Source organism: Lithobates pipiens, unplaced genomic scaffold (genome assembly GCF_037356315.1).
Source record: "Lithobates pipiens isolate NorthernLeopardFrog02 unplaced genomic scaffold, aLitPip1_a1.2 Scaffold_162, whole genome shotgun sequence".
Classification (NCBI taxonomy): domain Eukaryota; kingdom Metazoa; phylum Chordata; class Amphibia; order Anura; family Ranidae; genus Lithobates; species Lithobates pipiens.
In genome coordinates, this window is record NW_027507750.1 from 2,729,112 (window position 1) to 2,749,244 (window position 20,133).

Consider the following 20,133-nt stretch of genomic DNA (forward strand, 5'->3'; position numbering starts at 1 on the left):
TAGCTAAAGGCCGGTAATAAGCGGTTACAGGTTGGGATCAAGGGGAAGCGTAGACGAGGAACAACCCAAAGGCCGGTGTTCTGCCGTATAGTGTCCGGCCATCAAATAGTGTCCGGGCCGTACTGCGCATGCGCAGTACGAAGCAGACGAAGCTTCGGAAAATCTCGGAAGCTGAACAGCGCCTGCGCCGTGAGTGGAGGTGGTAGCCCCACCATCCAAGCGGACATAGGGTTGTGAATATTAGAGGGCCCCTCGCGGGCGAGCTTAGCTCGCCACGCTTCGGGCTCGGCCTCGCTGCGCTCGGCTCTTTTTTATTCCTACTCTATGTCCACTTGGATAGTGGGGATAGAACCTGGACTCACGGCGCAGGCGCCGTTCATCCTCGGCAATTTTCAGAATCTGTGTTGCTGTGTACTGCGCATGTGCAGTACGCAGCGGACACTATCGGATGGAGGACGTTATATGACAAGACACAGGTAACAAGTGGTAGTGAAGATAAGGACAGCTGCAGATACGTAAAGGAGCAAGACGTTGGCTTGAGAGAGCACAATCATCTGGCAAACAGGAAGTGCAGAGACATGGCCTAAATAGGAAGTTCATGGGAGGAGCAAAGGGTTCAAGGTTCACCAGAAACAAGAGTTGGGTTCACTTATACTTTAACCCTTTGTTTGCATGACCCTTTCCCTCCTATTCTACATCAGAGCCACGATTTAATGGTTTGCCAATCAGTGGATTCATTTTCATGATCGCACCTTCTAGTTTGATGAATCGGACCGGTAATAAGCGGTTGCAGGTTGGGATCAAGGGGAAGCGTAGACGAGGAACAACCCAAAGGTCAGTAACAAGTGGTAGTGAAGATAAGGACAGCTGCAGATACGCAAAGGAGCAAGACGTTGGCTTGAGAGAGCACAATCATCTGGCAAACAGGAAGTGCAGAGACATGGCCTAAATAGGAAGTTCATGGGAGGAGCAAAGGGTTCAAGGTTCACCAGAAACAAGAGACAAGGCAAGAAAGTACAAAGGATCACACAGTGAGCTGTCCGGCATCCGAGGCGGCTCGGCAAGAAGAGCTGGTGCCGGATGCAGCAGAGGTTGTGGGTTCAGATCCCGGTTCTGACATAAAGCTTCCAGGAGATTTTAGCGATTGGGTTCACTTATACTTTAACCCTTTGTTTGCATGACCCTTTCCCTCCTATTCTACACCAGAGCCACGATTTAATGGTTTGCTAATCAGTGGATTCATTTTCATGATCGCACCTTCTAGTTTGATGAATCGGACTCTTGGCGATTGCCCAGAAACGTTCTCGGCTCCTGTAACAATCATTGGCCGCGTCTTTTTTTTTTTTTTTTGTTGTTTTTTTGCAGTTCTCCTTTAATGTAATCGCTGCTGTCAGCGAACTGCTGGGCAGGGAATTAGCCGCTGAACGCGAACTTCACTTTCTCTTATTCTATTAATTACTACAATTACCAGAATGTTATGCATGATGCCGGCCTGTAATAGAAACCAGCGTGTGGTGGAGAGATCCAAAAATACCTGAACCGCAATTCCATGCAATCAATACGATGTAGAGTCTGCATGACGGTGCGGAACCCTGGGGGACCTCTCAGCCTCCGCGTGCCGCCGTGTCTTCTCACCTTTCTGCTGCTACAAAAGGCCGGCCGTGTCTACAGAACACCGAGAGCAAGCCTGGCCTGGGAGTCACTGAATGATCCCACAGCTTGTAGAGCCGGCCTGGGGTGTCCGTCGCATGCGCGTGTCATTCTCCACACGTTCCATCTCTGACAACCCCACATTTCATGGAGATGGTCACTCAGAAGGCACGTAGGCTCCTTCAGACTAACAATAAACCCAAAATATGAATATCCTCACCAATCAAATTCGGATTTAACCGCTTGCCGACCAGCCGCCATATATTGCGGCAGGTTGGCGCGGCGGCGCGAATTCGCAGTAGTTGTACGTCGGCCCTGGAGCCCTGGGAGGCGAGCGCGCGACACCGGAGACCAATGCGCGTTTGCCGGCGGCCGCGATCGCTCTAGAGAGAGCCGGAACAGGAATCTGTCAATGTAAACAAATATACCCCCCCGTTCTGTCAGGAAAGTAGAGAGAGATCTGCTGACCCTAGGGATCAGGAACAGCGATCTCTCCTCCTCCTCCAGTCAGTCAGTCCCCCCCCCCACAGTTAGAAACACCACCCAGGGAACACATTTAACCCCTTGATCGCCCCCTTAGTGTTAACCCCTTCCCTGCCAGTGACATTTATACAGTAATCAGTGGCTATTTTTGTCACCGATCGCTGTATAAATATCAATGGTCCCAAAAAAAGTCTGATGTGTCCGCCACAATGTCGCAATCCCGCTAAAAAGAAATCACAGATCACCGCCATTACTAGTAAAAAATTAAATAAAATAAAAATCCCCACAGCATGATGCTGCCACCACCATGCTTCACAGTAGGGATGGTATTGGCCAGGTGATGAGCGGTGCCTGGTTTCCTCCAGACATGCCACTTGCCATTCAGACCAAAGTGTTCCATCTTTGTTTCATCAGACCAGAGAGTTTTGTTTCTCATGGTCAGAGAGTCCTTCACGTGCCTTTTGGCAAACTCCAGGCGGCTGTCATGTGCCTTTTACTGGATGAGTGTCTTCCGTCTGGTCCCTCTACCGTACAGCCTGATTGGTGGAGAGCTGCAGAGATGGTCGTTCTTCTGGAAGGTTCTCCTCTCTCCACAGAGAAACACTGGAGCTGTCAGAGTGACCATCGGGTTCTTGGTCACCTCCCTGACTAAGGCCCTCCTCCCCCCGATCCCTCAGTTTGGCCCGGCGGCCCGCTCTAGGAAGAGTCCTGGTGGATCCAAACTTCTTCCATTTATGGATGATGGAGGTCACTGAGCTCATTGGGACCTTCAATGCTGTAGAAATGTTTCTGTACCCCTCCCCCGATCTGTGCCTCCGTACAATCCTGTCTCCGAGGTCTACAGACAATTCCTTGGACTTCATGGCTTGGATTGTGCTCTGACATGCACTGTTACCTGTGGGGCCTTCTATAGACAGGTGTGTGCCTTTCCAAATCACGTCCAATCACCTGAATTTACCACAGGTGACCTCCAATCAGGTTGTAGAAACATCTCAAGGATGATCAGTGGAAACAGGAGGGACCCGAGATCAATTCTGAGTGTCATGGGAGGAGCCTGTGATACTTATACATGGGAGGAGCCTGTGATACTTATACATGGGAGGAGCCTGTGATACTTATGTACATGGGAGGAGCCTGTGATACTTATGTACATGGGAGGAGCCTGTGATGCTTCTGTACATGGAAGGAGTCTGTGATACTTGTGTACATGGGAGGAGCCTGTGATACTTATGTACATGGGAGGAGTCTGTGATATTTATGTACATGGGAGGAGTCTGTGATACTTGTGTACATGGGAGGAGTCTGTGATACTTATGTAGATGGGAGGAGCCTGTAATACTTATGTACGTGGGAGGAGCCTGTGATACTTATGTACATGGGAGGAGCCTGTGATATTTATGCACATGGGAGGAGCCTGTGATACTTATGTACGTGGGAGGAGCCTGTGATACTTATGTACATGGGAGGAGCCCGTGATACTTATGTAAATGGGAGGAGCCTGCAATACTTATGTACATGGGAGGAGCCTGTCATACTTGTGTACATGGGAGGAGTCTGTGATACTTATGTAGATGGGAGGAGCCTGTAATACTTATGTACGTGGGAGGAGCCTGTGATACTTATGTACATGGGAGGAGCCTGTGATACTTTTGTACATGGGAGGAGTCTGTGATACTTATGTAGATGGGAGGAGCCTGTGATACTTATGTATGTGGGAGGAGCCTGTGATACTTATGTACATGGGAGGAGCCTGTGATACTTATGTACATGGGAGGAGCCTGTGATACTTATGTAGATGGGAGGAGTCTGTGATACTTATGTAGATGGGAGGAGCCCGTGATACTTATGTACGTGGGAGGAGCCTGTGATACTTATGTACATGGGAGGAGCCTGTGATACTTATGTACATGGGAGGAGCCTGTGATACTTATGTACATGGGAGGAGCCTGTGATACTTGTGTACATGGGAGGAGTCTGTGATACTTGTGTACATGGGAGGAGCCTGTGATACTTGTGTACATGGGAGGAGTCTGTGATACTTATGTAGATGGGAGGGGCCTGTGATACTTATATACATGGGATTTTTTCCTTTATTATTTGTAATAAATTTGCAAAGATTTCAAACAAATTTCTCTCCCGTTGTCATTATGGGGGATGTTTGTAGAATTTTGAGGAAAATAATGAATTGAATCCATTTTGGAATAAGGACGTAACATAACAAAATGTGGGTATAAAAATGTGAAGTGCTGTGAGTACTTTCCGGATAAATTTTATAATCACTACATTTTCCGGATGTATAAACAATAAAATGTCCACATCTTGGCCCCGGGGTTTCCCTTTGAGTCGTTACATTGAAACATTTTATGTTATTTACATTTCTTCTTATGAAAAGATAAGATTCAGATATTTTGCGGACATTTTTACATATGTAGTGCGTATTCCTGCTGAGATCGTGTTTTCTATACTTTGAAGACGTCTTTCCTACCTTCCACCTATTCCCAGGAAGGTAAATGTAAATATGTCAAATCTGAAGCTGCCTTCAGGTAAATGTCCTGAAGCAACGCACTGAATTATTTCATGTTTTCACGTTTCTGTTGTCTTCCTTTTTTGCATACGAGATGTTGACACTTGTACCCAAAACCCAGAGGTATGATGAGATGAAGTTTAACAAGAATTCACCATCTTCTGCTACAAATACATTATATTACCAAAAGTATTGGGACGCCTATCTTTATACGCACATGAACATTAATGGCATCCCAGTCTTAGTCCGGAGGGTTCAGTATTGAGTTGGCTCTTTGCAGCTATAACAGCTTCACCTCTTTCGGGAAGGCCGTCCACAAGGTTTAGGAGGGTGTCTATGGGAATGTTTGACCATTCTTCCAGAAGAGCATTTGTGAGGTCAGGCACTGATGTTGGACGAGAGGGCCTGGATCTCAGTCTCCGCTCTAATTCATCCCAAAGGTGTTCTATGGGGTTGAGGTCAAGGGGCCAGTCAAGTTCCTCCACCCCAAACTCGCTCATCCATGTCTTTATGGACCTTGCTTTGTGCACTGGTGGGCAGTCATGTTGGAACAGGAAGGGGCCATCCGAAAACAGTTCCCACAAAGTTGGGAGCATGAAAGTATCCAAAATGTCTTGGTAAGAATTCCCTTCACTGAAACTAAGGAGCCAAACCCAACCCCTGAAAAACAACCCCACACCATAATTCCTCCTTCACCCGACATCATAATCCCCCCTCTGACACCATAATCACCCCTCCCCCCCCCCCCACATCACAATCCTCCCTCCACCAAATGATTTTGACAAGTGCACTAAGCACAAAAAAGCACCAGCCGCCACTGCCAGCTGCAATATACCCGGCAACACTTCGGCACGCCTCACGGTTACAATTTGGTTACAATCAATGAGAGAATGGTTTATCATCCTCCCATTGATGGTAACCTACAACTCCTTTAACTATTTCAGTACCAGACTATAATACTCTTTCAGCGCCGGCCAATTTTTCAGTTTTCAGTGCTGATATATATTGACTGACAACATGGGCGTCCACAGAAATTTTTTCGGGGGGGGGGGGGAGTGCATAATTTTAGGGTCACCCATGTGTCATTATCACATTATCATGGTCAGAGACTGCAGACGTAGTACAGTCCCTAGGATAAGTAATGGATAATGGCCAACAGGCCCTCTTACCAGACCCAGCCAAACTACAGCAGTGATCCCTCTGGCTGGACGATCGCTCACTCAGGGTTCCCCGTGGGCGACTCTGGTCAGTAGTGTAGCATGTCTGTACCCTGGCAGTGGCTCAGTCTTTCTCTCTCTCTGGCAGCGCTGGGCAGCGTGGTTCTCTCTGGCAGCGCTGGGCAGCGTGGTTCTCTCTGGCAGCGCTGGGCAGCGTGGTTCTCTCTGGTGGCGCTGGACAGCGTGGCTCTCTCTGGCGGCGCTGGACAGCGTGGTTCTCTCTGGTGGAGTGGGGCAGCGTGGTTCTCTCTGGCGGCGCTGGACAGCGTGTTTCTCTCTGGCGGTGTGGGGCAGCGTGGTTCTCTCTGGCGGTGCTGGACAGCGTGGTTCTCTCTGGTGGTGTGGGGCAGCGTGGTTCTCTCTGGTGGTGTGGGGCAGCGTGGTTCTCTCTGGCGGCGCTGGACAGCGTGGTTCTCTCTGGTGGTGTGGGGCAGCGTGGTTCTCTCTGGTGGTGTGGGGCAGCGTGGTTCTCTCTGGCAGCGCTGGACAGCGTGGTTCTCTCTGGTGGTGTGGGGCAGCGTGGTTCTCTCTGGCGGCGCTGGACAGCGTGGTTCTCTCTGGTGGTGTGGGGCAGCGTGGTTCTCTCTGGCGGCGCTGGACAGCGTGGTTCTCTCTGGTGGTGTGGGGCAGCGTGGTTCTCTCTTGTGGTGTGGGGCAGCGTGGTTCTCTCTTGTGGTGTGGGGCAGCGTGGTTCTCTCTGGCGGCGCTGGACAGCGTGGTTCTCTCTGGTGGTGTGGGGCAGCGTGGTTCTCTCTGGTGGTGTGGGGCAGCGTGGTTCTCTCTGGCGGCACTGGACAGCGTGGTTCTCTCTGGTGGTGTGGGGCAGCGTGGTTCTCTCTGGTGGTGTGGGGCAGCGTGGTTCTCTCTTGTGGTGTGGGGCAGCGTGGTTCTCTCTTGTGGTGTGGGGCAGCGTGGTTCTCTCTGGCGGCGCTGGACAGCGTGGTTCTCTCTGGTGGTGTGGGGCAGCGTGGTTCTCTCTGGTGGTGTGGGGCAGCGTGGTTCTCTCTGACGGCACTGGACAGCGTGGTTCTCTCTGGTGGTGTGGGGCAGCGTGGTTCTCTCTGGTGGTGTGGGGCAGCGTGGTTCTCTCTGGCAGCGCTGGACAGCATGGTTCTCTCTGGTGGCGCTGGACAGCATGGCTCTCTCTGGTGGCGCTGGACAGCATGGCTCTCTCTGGCGGCGCTGGACAGCATGGTTCTCTCTGGTGGTGTGGGGCAGCGTGGTTCTCTCTGGCGGCGCTGGACAGCGTGGTTCTCTCTGGTGGTGTGGGGCAGCGTGATTCTCTCTGGTGGTGTGGGGCAGCGTGGTTCTCTCTGGCGGCACTGGACAGCGTGGTTCTCTCTGGTGGTGTGGGGCAGCGTGGTTCTCTCTGGTGGTGTGGGGCAGCGTGGTTCTCTCTGGCAGCGCTGGGCAGCATGGTTCTCTCTGGTGGCGCTGGACAGCATGGCTCTCTCTGGTGGCGCTGGACAGCATGGCTCTCTCTGGCGGCGCTGGACAGCGTGGTTCTCTCTGGTGGTGTGGGGCAGCGTGGTTCTCTCTGGCGGTGCTGGACAGCGTGGTTCTCTCTGGTGGTGTGGGGCAGCGTGATTCTCTCTGGTGGTGTGGGGCAGCGTGGTTCTCTCTGGCGGCACTGGACAGCGTGGTTCTCTCTGGTGGTGTGGGGCAGCGTGGTTCTCTCTGGTGGTGTGGGGCAGCGTGGTTCTCTCTGGCAGCGCTGGGCAGCATGGTTCTCTCTGGTGGCGCTGGACAGCATGGCTCTCTCTGGTGGCGCTGGACAGCATGGCTCTCTCTGGCGGCGCTGGACAGCGTGGTTCTCTCTGGTGGTGTGGGGCAGCGTGGTTCTCTCTGGCGGTGCTGGACAGCGTGGTTCTCTCTGGTGGTGTGGGGCAGCGTGATTCTCTCTGGTGGTGTGGGGCAGCGTGGTTCTCTCTGGCGGCACTGGACAGCGTGGTTCTCTCTGGTGGTGTGGGGCAGCGTGGTTCTCTCTGGTGGTGTGGGGCAGCGTGGTTCTCTCTGGCAGCGCTGGGCAGCATGGTTCTCTCTGGTGGCGCTGGACAGCATGGCTCTCTCTGGTGGCGCTGGACAGCATGGCTCTCTCTGGCGGCGCTGGACAGCGTGGTTCTCTCTGGTGGTGTGGGGCAGCTTGGTTCTCTCTGGCGGCGCTGGACAGCGTGGTTCTCTCTGGTGGTGTGGGGCAGCGTAAATCTCTCTGGTGGTGTGGGGCAGCGTGGTTCTCTCTGGCGGCGCTGGACAGCGTGGTTCTCTCTGGCGGCGCTGGACAGCGTGGCTCTCTCTGGCGGCGCTGGACAGCGTGGTTCTCTCTGGTGGTGTGGGGCAGCGTGGTTCTCTCTGGCGGCGCTGGACAGCGTGGTTCTCTCTGGTGGTGTGGGGCAGCGTGGTTCTCTCTGGCGGCACTGGACAGCGTGGTTCTCTCTGGTGGTGTGGGGCAGCGTAGTTCTCTCTGGCGGCGCTGGACAGCGTGGTTCTCTCTGGCGGCGCTGGACAGCGTGGTTCTCTCTGGTGGGGTGGGGCAGCGTGGTTTTCTCTGGCGGCGCTGGACAGCGTGGTTCTCTCTGGTGGCATGGGGCAGAGTGGCTCTCTCTTTCTCTGGCTTCTGCCCACCACGCTCCTCGTTCTTTTTCCTGTAGCACTCTCTCTCTCAGCTTTTTTCCAGGCTGCAGTTTCGCCGCCGAGTTCTCAGCTTGACTGAGCAGGGAAAAGAGCCTGCAGTCACACTACCCTAATATGGGAGCTTGACAGAACCTTGATGGTGTCACCCCACTGGCGGGGTGCACACGGGTATGGGCTGACCGCACCCCGATAGCGATGGAACTGTGTTGAATTTAAGATCTGATCCCTGATTCCAGGGGGGGGGGCACTTGACCCCCCCTTGCCCCTACCTGCGGACACCCATGACTGACAACTACTCTGCCATGTGTCACCACTGTATCTAAACTTTTTTGTAAATTATTTTTAGAGATTTATTTTGGTGGTATTTTTTAATTATGGTAATTTAATAACAATAAAATGTGAAAACACCCAAAGCTTTTGCTAAAATAAAATTATAATGCTAGAATAGTACAAGCCCCACCCCCCGTCCCCCAAATTACCCTTTTTTGGAAAGAAGATACCCCAAGGTGATCTCAATTTTTGCTACAATGTTTTGGAGATGATGAAACATGCTGATGCTGGGGGGGGGGGGGGGGGGTAAACTTGAGGTGAACACGGCCATTGTCACATTGGCTATGCTGTGATTCCGAGGGGGTGGTGTGAACATTTAGAGTTGAACACATGACACTCGTAGGTTGGCCTGGATGGACCTGGGCACTTTTTTCAACCTAATCTACTAGGAAGCTATATCACTACGTTCTCTTCCATTCACAAACATCAGTGGCATCTCAGGTATTGCCCCGAGGTATAGCGAGCATGCTACTGCCTGGATATGGAGTGATAATACCTTCATCAATATTCGTGTCTGGCTGGCAGTTGGTTCAGAGAATCGTTTTATTTATTTATTCATGAGGTAGGGTTCAGGCGTGCTATATAAAGAGTGCAGGGTTCAGCAGTGTATTATGTACAGAGTGCAGGGTTCAGTAGTGCATTATGTACAGAGTGCAGGGTTCAGCAGTGCATTATGTACAGAGTGCAGGGTTCAGTAGTGCATTATGTACAGAGTGCAGGGTTCAGTAGTGCATTATGTACAGAGTGCAGGGTTCAGCAGTGCATTATGTACAGAGTGCAGGGTTCAGTAGTGCATTATGTACAGAGTGCAGGGTTCAGTAGTGCATTATGTACAGAGTGCAGGGTTCAGTAGTGCATTATGTACAGAGTGCAGGGTTCAGTAGTGCATTATGTACAGAGTGCAGGGTTCAGTAATGGGTTATGCACAGAGTGCAGGGTTCAGTAGTGCGTTATGTACAGAGTGCAGGGTTCAGTAGTGCGTTATGCACAGAGTGCAGGGTTCAGTAGTGCGTTATGTACAGAGTGCAGGGTTCAGTAGTGCGTTATGTACAGAGTGCAGGGTTCAGTAGTGCGTTATGTACAGAGTGCAGGGTTCAGTAGTGCGTTATGTACAGAGTGCAGGGTTCAGTAGTGCGTTATGTACAGAGTGCAGGGTTCAGTAATGGGTTATGTACAGAGTGCAGGGTTCAGTAATGGGTTATGTACAGAGTGCAGGGTTCAGTAATGGGTTATGTACAGAGTGCAAGGTTCAGTAGTGCGTTATGTACAGAGTGCAGGGTTCAGTAGTGCGTTATGTACAGAGTGCAGGGTTCAGTAGTGCGTTATGTACAGAGTGCAGGGTTCAGTAATGGGTTATGTACAGAGTGCAAGGTTCAGTAGTGCGTTATGTACAGAGTGCAGGGTTCAGTAATGGGTTATGTACAGAGTGCAGGGTTCAGTAATGGGTTATGTACAGAGTGCAGGGTTCAGTAGTGCGTTATGTACAGAGTGCAGGGTTCAGTAGTGCGTTATGTACAGAGTGCAGGGTTCAGTAGTCGGTTATGTACAGAGTGCAGGGTTCAGTAGTGCGTTATGTACAGAGTGCAGGGTTCAGTAATGGGTTATGTACAGAGTGCAAGGTTCAGTAGTGCGTTATGTACAGAGTGCAGGGTTCAGTAGTGCGTTATGTACAGAGTGCAGGGTTCAGTAGTGCGTTATGTACAGAGTGCAGGGTTCAGTAATGGGTTATGTACAAAGTGCAAGGTTCAGTAGTGCGTTATGTACAGAGTGCAGGGTTCAGTAGTGAGTTATTTACAGAGTGCAGGGTTCAGTAATGGGTTATGTACAGAGTGCAGGGTTCAGTAATGCGTTATGTACAGAGTGCAGGGTTTAGTAGTGTGTTATGTACAGAGTGCAGGGTTCAGTAATGGGTTATGTACAGAGTGCAGGGTTCAGTATTGGGTTATGTACAGAGTGCAGGGTTCAGTAATGGGTTATGTACAGAGTGCAGGGTTCAGTAATGGGTTATGTACAGAGTGCAGGGTTCAGTAATGGGTTATGTACAGAGTGCAGGGTTCAGTAATAGGTTATGTACAGAGTGCAGGGTTCAGTAATGGGTTATGTACAGAGTGCAGGGTTCAGTAATGGGTTATGTACAGAGTGCAGGGTTCAGTAGTGCGTTATGTACAGAGTGCAGGGTTCAGTAGTGCGTTATGTACAGAGTGCAGGGTTCAGTAGTGCGTTATGTACAGAGTGCAGGGTTCAGTAGTCGGTTATGTACAGAGTGCAGGGTTCAGTAGTGTGTTATGTACAGAGTGCAGGGTTCAGTAATGGGTTATGTACAGAGTGCAAGGTTCAGTAGTGTGTTATGTACAGAGTGCAGGGTTCAGTAGTGCGTTATGTACAGAGTGCAGGGTTCAGTAGTGTGTTATGTACAGAGTGCAGGGTTCAGTAATGGGTTATGTACAGAGTGCAAGGTTCAGTAGTGCGTTATGTACAGAGTGCAGGGTTCAGTAGTGCGTTATGTACAGAGTGCAGGGTTCAGTAATGGGTTATGTACAGAGTGCAGGGTTCAGTCATGCGTTATGTACAGAGTGCAGGGTTCAGTAGTGTGTTATGTACAGAGTGCAGGGTTCAGTAATGGGTTATGTACAGAGTGCAGGGTTCAGTATTGGGTTATGTACAGAGTGCAGGGTTCAGTAATGGGTTATGTACAGAGTGCAGGGTTCAGTAATGGGTTATGTACAGAGTGCAGGGTTCAGTAATGGGTTATGTACAGAGTGCAGGGTTTAGTAGTGCGTTATGTACAGAGTGCAGGGTTCAGTAATAGGTTATGTACAGAGTGCGGGGTTCAGTAATGGGTTATGTACAGTGTGCAGGGTTCAGTAATGGGTTATGTACAGAGTGCAGGGTTCAGTAATGGGTTATGTACAGAGTGCAATGTTCAGGTGTGGTATGTACAGAGTTCAGGGTTCAGAAGTGCATTATGTACAGAGTGCAATGTTCAGCAGTGCGTCATGTACATAGTGCAGAGTTCAGAAGTGAGATATTACGGAGTGCAGGGTTCAGTAGTGCGTTATGTACAGAGTGCAGGGTTCAGTAGTGCGTTATGTACAGAGTGCAGGGTTCAGTAGTGCGTTATGTACAGAGTGCAGGGTTCAGTAATGGGTTATGTACAGAGTGCAAGGTTCAGTAGTGCGTTATGTACAGAGTGCAGGGTTCAGTAGTGCGTTATGTACAGAGTGCAGGGTTCAGTAATGGGTTATGTACAGAGTGCAAGGTTCAGTAGTGCGTTATGTACAGAGTGCAGGGTTCAGTAGTGCGTTATGTACAGAGTGCAGGGTTCAGTAATGGGTTATGTACAGAGTGCAGGGTTCAGTAATGCGTTATGTACAGAGTGCAGGGTTCAGTAGTGTGTTATGTACAGAGTGCAGGGTTCAGTAATGGGTTATGTACAGAGTGCAGGGTTCAGTATTGGGTTATGTACAGAGTGCAGGGTTCAGTAATGGGTTATGTACAGAGTGCAGGGTTCAGTAATGGGTTATGTACAGAGTGCAGGGTTCAGTAATGGGTTATGTACAGAGTGCAGGGTTCAGTAGTGCGTTATGTACAGAGTGCAGGGTTCAGTAATAGGTTATGTACAGAGTGCGGGGTTCAGTAATGGGTTATGTACAGAGTGCAAGGTTCAGTAATGGGTTATGTACAGAGTGCAGGGTTCAGTAATGGGTTATGTACAGAGTGCAGGGTTCAGTAATGGGTTATGTACAGAGTGCAGGGTTCAGTAATGGGTTATGTACAGAGTGCAGGGTTCAGTAATGGGTTATGTACAGAGTGCAGGGTTCAGTAATGGGTTATGTACAGAGTGCAGGGTTCAGTAATGGGTTATGTACAGAGTGCAGGGTTCAGTAATAGGTTATGTACAGAGTGCAGGGTTCAGTAATGGGTTATGTACAGAGTGCAGGGTTCAGTAATGGGTTATGTACAGAGTGCAGGGTTCAGTAATGGGTTATGTACAGAGTGCAGGGTTCAGTAATGGGTTATGTACAGAGTGCAGGGTTCAGTAATGGGTTATGTACAGAGTGCAATGTTCAGGTGTGGTATGTACAGAGTTCAGGGTTCAGAAGTGCATTATGTACAGAGTGCAATGTTCAGCAGTGCGTCATGTACATAGTGCAGAGTTCAGAAGTGCGTTATTACGGAGTGCAGGGTTCAGTAGTGCGTTATGTACGCACTGCAGAGTTCAGGGATGTGCTGTGTTGTACAGAGTGCAAGGTATAGGGGTGTGCTATGCACAGTGTGCAACCCCAACCCCCCTCCCCCAAGCTTCCTTGCATCTCTCACTCCTACCTGGCACCGCTATAAAAAGGTCACTGGGTACCAGAATGCCAGTGCCCAATGTGTATTCACACCCATACTAATATGCATGCGCATTAGCGGACATGCGCTGACGTACACGCAGTCCTAATTGGAAGCATGGACTGAGTTGTGCGCCTGTCAATATCTTTGCGCACACAACGAAATCACAAAACGGAGACACATTGGAATGAATAGAGGAAAAGAGAAAGTCCATGGAATGCTCATAGAATGTGTATCCATATCGCCGTGTTGTGAAGCCTGACCTCTCTTTGGACGAATAGAATAGCGGAGTCCTGGCGGTTCTGTTTATAGAGACTCCTGTGTGCCGACTATGGAGGCGCTAACCTCGGAATTCCCGGCAGGTCAGGGCTGTCAATCAGCGCTCGCTATGCTGTAAGCCGACTGCCATCAAGGACCGAATGAAAAGTTCACCGGCTGCAACTATTGATTGTAGCTGAAATACGTGTTTCTTGTAAGAGAAATGTCAGGATCGTCGCGGGGAAAAGAGCTGACAAGGAAATTAGAGACCTCAGTGGCGGGAGGACTGACCCTGTAATGTGCAGGAAAGGATATTGCCTGAAATTACAGCTCTAGAAGAGGCGGAACCCGGCCAAGGCTTGTTTATGGCTTTATCTTTAGTTAAAGTCTATGAAGAGATCGTTCTTTAGGAATCGGTACAATCGATCCACATGCAGATTTCTAATGCTATTCCGTGATTCTGTGCTTTCCTGACTGGTCATCTTCTGCAGATTTCAGGATTGTCAACGTCTACATGCCAAGGTCATGTTATGGAGCGCCGCAACCAACCGAGGAAACAACCGACACATAATCATCCATTTTATATGGTATACTATCTGGCCCTGACCATGCTGGGGCCCTCCTAAACCCTAAACCAGGGGCCCCCAACCTTTCTAAACAAAGGGCCAGTTATTTGTCTTTCAAGCTTTAGGGGGACAGATTGTGTCCAGTGGGGTCAAAAAATGTCCCGGGCCCAGCGTCAGTAGGAATGAACATGACCTCAGGGTTGGTGGGTCAGTAGGAGGAGGAATTTTTGGCATAGATATAACAAGGTGTCGGAAACGTTCCTCAGAGATTTTGTTCCAAAGTGACATGTGATTTGTCGGCTGCATATCTATAATGCCGATCTCCCATTCCACCACAGCCCAAAGGTGCTCTATTGGATGAGATGTGGTGAGTGTGGAGGCCATTGGAGGACAGGGAGGTCCCTGGTGAGATGATTGGAGCTTTGTGACATGGTGCATTATCCTGCTGGGAGGAGCCATCAGAAGATGGGGGCACTGTAGTCATAGAGGGATGGACATGGTCAGCAACAATACTCAGGTACCCCATCCCCCACACCATTACACCCCCACCACCAGCCTGAACCGGTGATACCCCATCCCCCACACCATTACACCCCCACCACCAGCCTGAACCGGTGATACCCCATCCCCCACACCATTACACCCCCACCACCAGCCTGAACCGGTGATATCCCATCCCCCACACCATTACACCCCCACCACCAACCTGAACCGGTGATACCCCATCCCCCGCACCATTACACCCCCACCACCAGCCTGAATCGGTGATACCCCATCCCCCACACCATTACACCCCCACCACCAGCCTGAACCGGTGATACCCCATCCCCCACACCATTACACCCCCACCACCAGCCTGAACCGGTGATACCCCATCCCCCACACCATTACACCCCCACCACCAGCCTGAACCGGTGATATCCCATCCCCCACACCATTACACCCCCACCACCAGCCTGAACCAGTGATATCCCATCCCCCACACCATTACACCCCCACCACCAGCCTGAACCGGTGATACCCCATCCCCCACACCATTACACCCCCACCACCAGCCTGAACCATTACACCCCCACCACCAGCTCTATCACGGTGCTGGTGTCAGATCACTCTATCACGGTGCTGGTGTCAGTGCTCTATATCACGGTGCAGGTGTCATTGCTGTATGTCACGCTGCTAATGTCAGTGCTCCCTAGAGGTCCACTGAAAAACAAAAGGGCTAACTTGCGTTTGAAAGACCGCTGCGCAAATACAGCGTCACATAAAATATTGCAACAATGGCTATTTTATTCCCTAGGGTCTCTGCTAAAAAAATATATATATATAATTTTTGGGGCTTCTGAGTGATTTTCTAGCAGAAAATACAGGACTTTTACTTGTAAGCAACAAGTGTCAGAAAAGATTTAGTCTTTAAATGGTTAAACTGAGAACTTCTACACAGGGAGTTCAGCCCATTGAAGAAGAAACATTGGATCACTTTGTTCTTTTCTTGGCAGCCCAGAGAGGAGGAAAGTCCTTCACTGATGTCTTCAGGCAACTTACATTGACTTCTATAACAGAAGTCTTCTGCAAGTCATAATAAGCATAATGACTGAGATCCGGAATTCGTAAACAAAAGTTTGTATTTCGTACAGAATTCGGACGCACGGCAATTCGTATTTCGGATCCTCCCGAATGTACGAATTTTGAGAAATTCGTACGAATTTGAGATTCGTACGAAACAAATCGCACATGTCTAATCATTGGTAAGCTTTTGGTTTTGGGTTTAATACCACTTTAAGTTTATTCAGATAACCTCAGTGTGAAAATTTTGTTTTCATTGCTCAGTTTTAGTTGGGTGCCTCCAAGAACTAGGGCACAGCTCACAACAAATAGGTTCTGGGGAGACTTCTGGTTATAATATATATAATGTGTTGACTGTCACTTTTTTTTTTTTTTATCCCCAGTGAACGGCGGGTGGTCGTCCTGGTTAGAATGGTCGGCGTGCAGTGTAAGCTGTGGTCGCGGTGTACAGAAACGTTCCAGGACTTGCACCAACCCAACTCCTCTCAATGGTGGGGCCTTCTGTGTGGGTTCCTCAATGCAGAAGGTCAGCTGCTCGGCCCAGTGCCCAGGTGAGTCAGGTTCCGCACAGGTCACTGTCTGGACTGTTCAGGTAGACTGTTGGCTTCTTTTCTTGCTGATTTGTTATCCGAACAGCTTAGGGAAGGAAAGCCGGTGTTTTCAGTGCAAAAAAGTCTGGTGGAGTGGGCTTATGGTGCAAACACTGTGTGGCCAAGAGATTTCCACTACAGGAGTAGTTTAAGTTACCTATTGTTAGGGTTGCTTGATCAGGGATCAGACCTGGGAGGGAGGGGGGACCAGTAGCTATAGCATTAGAAAGGCTCCCACTGACCAGCAGGATAACAACACAAGCAGGTCACCCTTGGTGGACTTACCCAAGTCTAAGCACTAGCCGGTTGTTACCAGAGCTCCTGATGGTGGGAATGGGTTTTGCTGCGTGTTAGTACCAGGTCGTGGTCCTGAGGATCGCCCCTTCAGGAGGCGATCAAGCCGGGGTCCAGTAGCAAATATGGCAGGTTGGGAATCAAACAGAAGTGTAGTCAGTAAACAAGACAAAGGTCAGTAATAAGGGGCAGTGTAGATAAGGACAGCTGCAGATACACAAAGGAGTGAGATATCAGCTGGAAAGAGCACAATAATCTGGCAAACAGGAAGTGCAAAGGCATGGCTTAAAGCGGTTGTAAAGGCTTAAGGTTTTTTACCTTCAGGCATTCTAGGAATGGAATGCGGCCTGGGCAGTCTGTGCCCAGAGAGGGAGGTCTCTAGGAAGGATGGTATTCACCTGCTCTCTCCTTACTCTTCTGGAACCTCTCCCTATCGCTAGTACTGTTCCTGACAGACAAGTGACCTGTCCCTACACTATCCACTTGCAAAATGCACCCCAATCCCGGGAGCCAGGGTCTTAAATAGACTCTGCCTGACCCAAGAAGGCTGCCAGAGTCACGTGGGGAAGCAGCATCAAACTGGATCACCTCCCCAGTGACCCAGGAAACCATAGAGCAGGGATATGCAATTAGCGGACCTCCAGCTGTTACAAAAAGTCCCATCATGCCTCTGCCTCTGGGTGTCATGGTTATGGCTGTCAGAGTCTTGCAATGCCTCATGGGGCTTGTAGTTCTGCAACAGCTGGAGGTCCGCTAATTGCAGATCCCTGCCATAGAAGAACCATGTTCCTGTTGACTCTTCCTCTGCAACGCTCACTGAATCGTTTTCTGAAACCTGGATTTGTTCAACTGCCACAGTGAACTCAGACAGTGGCGTAACTAGAACCTTCAGGGCCCCGATGCAAGAAACCGTGAAGGGCCCCCCTGAACCCCAGCCAGGGCCCTTCCCTCCGAGTCCGGTGGTGGAACTCCAGGGTGTGGTTTGTGAGCCCTGTAGTTCCACCACTGGCATCAGTAGTTTTTTTTAATTATTTTTATTTTTTATTTTTAGGTGCCCCATTGGGGGACTGTCCCTAGGCAGGATGGGGTCCCCGTCCCCAGAAGAGATGAGGTCCTTTTCTCCAGGGCAGATGAAGTTACTGCCCCCAGGTGAGAAGAGGTCCCTCTCCCCAGGGGAGGAGGGGTCCCTGTCCCCAGGGGGAGATGGAGGGGGTATGTAATGGTGTGTGGGGGATGGGGTCCTCTCACTCACCATGACCAAGCTGCAGGCCGCGCACTCATCCATGTTGGCCTGGGCTCCATCCAGTGTGCTGGACGGGTGATCAGCATATCTCCCAGAAAGACCTTTCATCATCTGTGTATGACGGGGGATGAGGGGGGCTGGCAGACAAGCCTGTAGTGTCCTCCGGGGGGGCTCTCATAGGGCTGCACTGCATCTGTGTGCTTAAATTTTGTTTACCCGGGAGAAGTATGCAGTGCAGTGTGGGCCCGGGGGGGGGGGGGGGGTGGGCGGGTCTCTGGCTGGGGAAAACAGACATCGGACTGAGCGGCAATGCATGGAGCAGGAGAGGGGTACTCTGAGGAGCCGGCCGAGGTCACAGGTCATGCGAGGAATGCACAACTAAAGAGCAGCCAGTGCGATAGTCGAGCATGGAGCTCTGCTAGTCACCCTCCACCTCCACCACCCGTGTGCATGTTGCACTGGTACCCCTAGCTGCCTATGCTGCTGCCGGCCATATGTAGAGGGGGCTGCATGGGCCCCCTGCATCACAGGGCCCGGTTGCGGTCATGACTGCTGCACCCCCCATAGTTATGCCCCTGAACTCAGACCTGGTTTTCTTCAGATCGGTTCTTTGGCAGAACGGGGTCATCAAGTTAGTGGTAATCTTCTCAAATGAAACAAAGAAAGCAATGTAAACCCAAGAGAAGTACCAATTCCTCTGTAAAGATATCCAAAATTGAAAGAAAAAAGGAAGACATTAGATACTCAGTCACCTGACTTATAGGAGAAGAAAGACGTAGAATGTTGTATCACCACAGCATTGTCCAGGTAAGTTATCACGAGACACAGGAAGTGACCTGACCTGGTTTGATTGGGTATGCGGTCAGTTTTATGTATCTGCTACATCGAGTGGTAATCACCAGCGCACACTCGTGACTTTTACTAGATACAGAACTAACCACCACAGAACCAAGGACTGGACCACGACTAGACACCAGCATTTCAAACCTATTTAAGAAATTTTCTTCCACACCTTATCCACCACTGGAAGAAGGAAGTATGTCACCGGCAGAGAAACAATGTATTCCTATCCTCACTGGACCCCACATCAGGCATGGGACCTCCAGATCCACCACTGGGACAGGAAGTGAGAAGACATCTCCCCTATGTGTACACCCTTTTCACGTGGAGTTTTGTTGATCAGCAACCCAGAAGTTGCAATAACAGCATGTAAATATCTTTACCAAGTCAAAGATATTGAGCTACCTTGACAAACAGGGCCGGCGTGTGTTTAAAAAGCTATTCTCAGCCAGGGTTCCTTGAAACCTTAGGGTTGCTCCCAGGGCCGTCTGTAATATTGATTGGACCCTGGACAAAACTTTTCTCGCCCCCCCCCCCATGCAGCTTCGCTCTCCACCTGCTCTGAGACATACAATAAATAGCAGCTTGACTCAAAATCTGTTTACTGAATCAGATCAGGCAGCTTTTGCGATTGGTTGCCAGAAGTTACAGTGTATCATTACCGCTCACTGACTGGTTGTTAGAGATTACAGCACACATTACAGCTCACTGATTAGTTGCTAGAGGTTACAGCACATGATTTCTGCTTGTAGACTGGTTGCTAGAGATTACTGTGCATATGACCTCGGGGGGTATGATATACATATCAATGCCACTGGCCGCCACTATTTACGTATGAATGCCGGTAATTTACATGTAAACACAGGGTCTACAGGTGAGTCATCTGTACACAACAATAGGGCAGAGTTGGGCAGTATTAGTAGCAGCACTTCACACTGAGATATCAGGACACAGCACAGGACTAAAACCTCAAGGGATGAGGGAATTTAAACCAGGATAGTTGGCACGTATGAGGCAGCTGCTTTGGGCCCCACAACAATGACAGGGCCCAGGGCAGATGCCCCTTTTGCCCTGCCTTAAAAACGGCCCTGGTTGCTCCACAAGTTATTAGGGGTTTCTTGAACAATACTGTAGATGATTGGCCTCCTTTTTATGGTGCCTGCATAATTTTACCACCAATTCCACTTGACAAAGCCATCTGCATGACAGCAGTGATCTTTTTACTTGTCTTCAAAGGTGACACTCTGGCCACCACTGTACAGGGATATTCTTCCTACTGGCCACCACTGTAAAGGGATATTCTTCCCACTGGCCACCACTGTACGGGGATATTCTTCCCACTGGCCACCACTGTACGGGGATATTCTTCCCACTGGCCACCACTGTACAGGGATATTCTTACTACTGGCCACCACTGTAAAGGGATATTCTTCCCACTGGCCACCACTGTACGGGGATATTCTTCCCACTGGCCACCACTGTACAGGGATATTCTTCCCACTGGCCACCACTGTACGGGGATATTCTTCCTACTGGCCACCACTGTAAAGGGATATTCTTCCCACTGGCCACCACTGTACGGGGATATTCTTCCCACTGGCCACCACTG

General features: G+C 50.2%; 1 protein-coding gene across 1 annotated transcript in view; it reads left to right on the forward strand.

Moving 5' to 3' along the window:
- Positions 1 to 20,133, forward strand: part of UNC5D (unc-5 netrin receptor D) — a 1,128,748-nt gene that overhangs the window by 708,456 nt on the left and 400,159 nt on the right. The window contains 1 exon segment of the mRNA XM_077484820.1: positions 15,941 to 16,108. Coding sequence (XP_077340946.1) covers positions 15,941 to 16,108 — 168 coding nt within the window.